The 6,189-nt window shown below is 43.4% G+C and overlaps 1 protein-coding gene across 1 annotated transcript; it reads right to left on the bottom strand.

Moving 5' to 3' along the window:
• Positions 1-538: 538 nt before the first annotated feature.
• Positions 539-4,068, bottom strand: LOC120676295 (peroxidase 72-like). The gene is made up of 4 exons (XM_039957531.1): positions 3,666-4,068; positions 3,392-3,583; positions 1,835-2,000; positions 539-1,237 (listed from the first exon to the last, which is right to left on the bottom strand). The coding sequence occupies exons 1-4, from the start codon at positions 3,900-3,902 to the stop codon at positions 822-824; spliced, it is 1,011 nt and encodes a 336-aa protein (XP_039813465.1). The 5' UTR covers positions 3,903-4,068; the 3' UTR covers positions 539-821.
• Positions 4,069-6,189: the final 2,121 nt, after the last annotated feature.

Raw genomic sequence — 6,189 nt, 5'->3', positions numbered from 1 at the left:
GAAATTTTTAGCGATGATTCAATATGACTGGCAGATACTCTGTGCAAAACAGTGTTGCAGGACCTACACTATAAATATTATTTTTTGAAACGAGTTCTTATTAGGTTGTAACCATAGTTTGGCTAATGGTTTATTACATTATGAGCTGAAATATTTGGACTAGATTGGTGTGTGGTGATGATGGTTTGGAGTGAAGTGAATAATATTAATTTCCCTCATGAGAATGGATTGATGTTGGTTTAGTTTGGTTTTCAACCCATTCGCAGGGCTAGCTGCAAATTAAGAAGTAGAGGCTGAACGCCAGAGCTTGAATTGAGTTGCATTGGGGTGCAACAGTTGGTTCATAAGAAAGAGGGATTGGAGGTAGAATTGGAAAGAAGTGGATTTGGTGTGGATGGGCGGTGTCACGGTGGGTGAGGCCAATAATCAACGGCCAGTAGGGGTTGCAGGAATGACAAAATGGATATACATGTGTCTTTCGAAGTAAGCAGAGGAAGTTGCCGCGCTTGTAAGGCTATTGAAAGTACATGACTAAACATTTAAGTTATTTCACCAAATTTTCTTGGCTGGAACCTGATATAACCAACATTAATGTACCTCGAGTCCAACGTACAATCGAAACGGATTCCTCTAACAAGAACACCAAATCCATCAAGGAAATACACAACACATGGACAAGGAAAGTTCATACACAGTTGAAGAGAACAAATGAGAAATCTGAGCAATAAGCTGATGAGAGCACTAAATTAACAAACCAACCAACCAAAAACTTCAGAAACAAGCAAATTAAATTTCCCAACTGTATCGGAACCAAACAGAGATCAGTTGTGGTTGACCCTCCTGCAGTGCTTTCTGATCTCGCCGTCGGCCCCGGTGAGCGGCGAGATGTTTCCCATCTTGACCATGGACTGCGCGAAGTGCTGGAAGAAGATGTCCTGGTTGGCGGCGTAGAGCTTGACGAGGTCGCCGGTGGCGGGGCTCCCGGTGAGGAGCACCACGTCGGAGGCGAGCAGGCCGCGGTAGGCGAGGATGTTCTTGTAGTACTGGTTGTCGAACTTGAAGGGCGTGACGGGGTCGAGGAAGAAGAGGTTCTGGTCGCCCCCCGAGCGCGGGCAGCGCAGGCGCAGCGCCGCCGCGTAGGGCGCGTCCAGGGTGATGTCCGGGAGGCCGTTGCCCGTCTGGTTGTAGAGGCGCTGGCGGAAGCTCGTGCACCGGGAGTCGCCGATGGTGTGGCTACCTGCCATCATCAGAGAGTTGCTGTCATGTACTGCTGCTACACTGACAGCAAGCGGCCATGCATATTGACCATTAAATGTTATACCATTTCCAAAAAATTTTTGCGGTGGCATGATCATTAAAAGGAGAGAGCAGGGCAGTTTCATAAGATGTGAGGAAATTTCATCACCATGAAACTCACTGACACAGTACTTGGTTTCTAGTTTTGGTAACGATGTCATAAAACTGTACACTGATACTCACCTTAATTATCTGTCCATTTAACATCAAGAATTAATATGCCAATTAATGCATTGCCGTAAATAATGCAACCACAGCAATGTACTACTTTTCCGGACGCTAATGCACATGAACTGTACTGCTGGTGACGCCGTCCACAACAGCAATGGGTGACTTTTAGTACCAATCAGAGCCGAGTGTTGTCGCTGCCTACTAGCTCATGTTCATCTAACTTTCAATCTATCAATGATTCTTTAGCAGAACGCAGATGGTGGCTACTAGCTGGCCACACAATCCTACTGATCATCCACACAACATCTAGCTAGCAGTTGGCAGTGGCACACACAGTATGCAAGAAGTGTGAACATACTATACATACCGAGGAGTGCGACGAGGTCGACGATGTCGAGGCCCTGGAGCTTGAACTTGGTGATGATGGTGGGGAGGGTGTTGTTTGGTGCCGGGATGTCGTTGTTGGAGCCCTGGACGCTGGCGCCGCGAGCGTCCCTCCTCCCCAGCGGCACGATCCACCCGGGCCCGCCAGTCTGCAATTCGTGCAGCCAAGTATCGTAGTGTCAAGAGTTAACTTAATTGATGGAGATTTCGGTGAAGCAGCCAGCGACGCAAAGTAAAAACAAAAAAACTGGTAGTAGTATTTCAACCCAGCGATATAGCTGCTACTACTACTACTATACAGTGTAGATTTGAGTCTAAAAAGTAGAGAGTGCATGGAGATATGATGGTAGCGAGGTCCTTTTGGGTTTGCCCTGTCTTTATCCCATGACGACAGACATAAGGTTCCATAACTTTGAAACTAGTAAACTACATGCATGCACTTTGGCGCTGCTTTTTACCAAGCACCATGCCCCCCCCCCCCCCCAACATGAGCTTTGTCTCTTCTTTAATTACGGTGTGATGACACACGGAATAATCAGCAATGTAGATTTTGTACTGTCGTGGATAGGGTGATGAGAGTGAACGAAGATTGGAGAGGCCTACATCAGATGTGCAGGGCAGCTTCACGGCAAGCGGCCAGGTTTTGCATGTGCCTCTGGTACTGCGGTACAGGGGGCATGGAAATTACACACATTCACATTCGTGTGAAGCCCTTGCTTCCTTTTTCAGGCGGGTGAGTCCGTATGCTCACCGACACTACAGTCTACAGCGAATCAATAATGAACGATATGGATATAGCACAATAGAGTAAACATAAGTACATTGCTAGCTACTTATAAGTAGTCTTGTAAATTCTTTGATGCAATTCTACGTTGAATTTTTGATGATATGCATGAGAGAGAACTAGCTAGGGCTATAAAACCGCTCCCTTATATTATCATTGTACAAATTATTGTGTGAGTTCTCTATTAAATGATCTGAAGATTTACATGGCAATGCATATGCACTGTCAATTAGACAGTCACCGTACTTGGCCTAATGCGTGATTTAATTTGTATATGATTCGTTGTTCGTGTTGTATATAGCTGTGTGTACAGATAGAAACTCTTGTCACTTGACATACCAAGCTTAATAAGTTTTTTTTTTACAAAAAATATATAACTTTTTCCAAACGTATTTGGAAAAAGATTGTGCATTATACTCCACAAAAAGAAAAGGCATCCTTTAATTTCACACATAATAATTTTTAGTAAAGTGTTTAAGGTCTTGTCATCTAGGCATCTATTCTATGATTATTGCATATGTTTCCCTGATTCGGATCGCCATGATAAACAGTAAACAAAAAAATTGGGAATGCAGCTGCCTGGTTATGATGCCTAAACACCGCAGGGCCTAGCCGCCCGGCCCGTTTCCATCGCAGCCGTGGAATGGGAGCATATGGGCAAAGCGCGCGGTGCGCACAGCAAAGAAACACAAAGAAGCTGAAGCACGAGAAATGGTAGAAAGATCCCTGACCCTGAGAGAGGCAAGTGACTTTTACCATGACGGTGGAGTCGCGGGCGGCGAGGGCGAGGATGTCGGCGCAGGAGACGGTGCCGGGGCAGGCCGCCTCGAGGGCGGCCTTGATCTCGTCGATGACCTCGAAGCCCCGGGCGGAGTCCCTGTTGGGGTTGGACCGCTTCTCGCTCACGATGGACCCGCTGCTGTCCAGAAGGATCGACGCGTCGCAGCCCTGAATTATTGAACGATGCGCAGGCCATCGTCAGCTCATCATCATCAGGCAATCAAGCGACGCAGCGATCTCGCGCGCGTACCTTGACGAAGCAGTCGTGGAAGTGGAGGCGGAGGAGGGAGGCGGCCATGCGGGGGTCCTGGTAGTGCGCCTTCCCCACGATGGACGCCACGATCTGCTGCGCCTGCGGGCACGAGTGGTCGTAGAAGTGCGGGTCCAGCTTCCCCCATTGGATGGGGGACGCCGCCGCCGACGACACGGAGAAGAGGACCGCGACGGCGAGGGGAACAAAGGCCGCGGCCGCCATGGCAACCTTCATCTCGAACTCGCGATCAGGCACCTCGCCCAAGCAAAGCTAAACAATACTAGCTGCAGCACTAATTACTGCTCGCTGCAGGGTGCCTCTGTGTGCTCGCTGCAATGATGCTGATGAGGCGTAGGGCAGGAGGTGCTGGGTTTATATAAGCCACTAGCCAGGGAAAGAGGGGTAGTAGCCCAAGGGCTTCTTGCACAGCTAGCTGCCTTAACTGAGCAACATGTGAGCTTATTCTTGGGGCAAAAAAAAAATATTTCGTGGGCCGGGACAAGTATCTGTGGCTATCTTTATTTTTTGAAGGCTATCTCCGTGAAGCTTCTTTGCCCTTTGCAGCTTTTGATCCCCCAGTGGGGCATGGCAATACAATTCGTTGAGCGCGCGTATGCAGGTGTAGACACGCGACAGGCCTAGGTAGCTGTTATTCTGGCCACACCATCGTATGCTTCAGCGACCAGACCAGTAGAAGTACCTACCAAATACCCTTGTTCCCCGGTGGGCAAGTTATTCTATCAGCATCTGCTTTTGCGTGCAGTAGTTTTATTAATCTGTGCATGGATGTAAAGGCAAAGGGTCGTCTAAAGGCAGAAGAAAAGGAAAAGGGAAAGAAATGCCATGGCATAAACTGGACATGCCGTGTGCAGCAGAACCAATATTTTGAATGAGGCACACATTCAACTCTCTTGTGGTACTTATCTTCTTTTTCTCATATACTTTGAGAAAAGCCACGCGTAGAAGAGTGGTCATAATGACAACGACTGAAGAAGAGTAAAATGTACCACCGGTATGGATGTAAATGGTACGAATATTTTCCAACCGTTCGACCGACCGAGAGGGGTCGGATAGTGATTCGGATATTATTTTCGGATATCCGGATGTTTTTTCTGATATCGGATAGGAATTCGGATACTTTATTCGAATATCGGATTCGGATACAATATGGGCAATATCAGTTGGATATCGGATAATCCGGATAGGCGATTCGGATATCAAATTCGAATAGTTTTATAATATATATATTAATTAAAAACTAATTTAATATCTAAAAATTTATAACTAATTCATTTCAAATCAGAATAGTATAAAATTGGTACCAAAATTTTTCTAAAAATATAATCTAGCTAGTTCCACTACTTTGGATTTACAATGTGAAATATATACATTATTATAAATTGAATTTGTCTCTAAAAGTTTATAACTAATTCATTTGAAATCAGAAAAACATAAAATTAGCACAAAAATTTTTCTAAAAATATAATCTACCTATTGCCACTCTGTAGAAGTTGAATCTTATTTATTCCTAGTCTATTTTAAGAAGTAAAGTCAAACTTTAGCAATGATTTGACGTTCCATTTTAATAAAAACTCAATATCGTATAATAATTCAAACTATAGTAATAAATTGATATCTCCTACATAAAAACTCTAGTAATAAATTAATATGTCCTACATATATTATGCATGTAATAAATTAGAATGTCAATGTCGTGTAGTTGAGTGCCTAAAATGGTATGTCATCTATTGTTATAATCAAGCATGATTTTAATTCAAATCTAGCCTCCAAAATAGGTGAATCGATTTGAGTGCAAGTTAGAATGTCATGTAATTGAATCTCTCTCATCTATGTAATAGTTGGAAAAGCTGTTTATTAATTTGCTTGGTTAAGTATAATTTAATTAGAATTTGGAATTTTATGATGTTCCAGCGTTACAACATGTGCAATATGAATAAATATTGTCTTTACTCGATATCTGAATAAACATCCGTGCCCGACATGATCCACATCCGGTTCACTCCGTATTCGATACACATCTATTCGTATTCGTAACCGAAATAATTTGAATCATTATTTGTATCGAGACTATCCGTGTTTGAATCTGAATCCGATAGAAAATGTGAAAACAAATACAATATTGACAATATTCGTCCGTATCCAATCCGTTTACATCCCTAACCGCCGGTCTCGAACTTGGTATGAGGTGTCATTCTGGTCTCCAAGCTTTCAAAATGCCCATTATATTCAGATCCTTAGATTTGTTAACTGTACCACGAGAAGTTGAAATCATCATTTTTTAAGTTATGAAGTGGAAGTTTTTCAACTTATGTAGAGCTTACTTGTTGGTGAAAATTTTAATTTTGAAAAATTCGGCTCAACTCTCATATTTTCTAATTTTTCTCCAAAATTTTGTTTCAAAACTTTATGCCGAATACTTTTCCCAATATTTTCTCCAAAACATGACCTTTTTTATTTTCTATTTTTTAAAAAAATCGGTCATATCAGTTTCTTGTTTTAC

The sequence above is a fragment of the Panicum virgatum genome, chromosome 5N (genome assembly GCF_016808335.1).
Source record: "Panicum virgatum strain AP13 chromosome 5N, P.virgatum_v5, whole genome shotgun sequence".
NCBI lineage: Eukaryota > Viridiplantae > Streptophyta > Magnoliopsida > Poales > Poaceae > Panicum > Panicum virgatum.
Note: the sequence above shows the minus strand (reverse complement) of the source record. Positions and strands in the feature narration are given on the sequence as shown.

Coding starts and splice junctions, on each gene's coding strand:
- LOC120676295 (XM_039957531.1), bottom strand. CDS start 3,902: ATGAAGGTTGCCATGGCGGCCGCGGCCTTTGTTCCCCTCGCCGTCGCG. Junction 3,584..3,665: donor TCCACGACTGCTTCGTCAAG/GTACGCGCGCGA, acceptor TCAATAATTCAG/GGCTGCGACGCGTCGATCCT. Junction 2,001..3,391: donor CCCGCGACTCCACCGTCATG/GTAAAAGTCACT, acceptor CACGAATTGCAG/ACTGGCGGGCCCGGGTGGAT.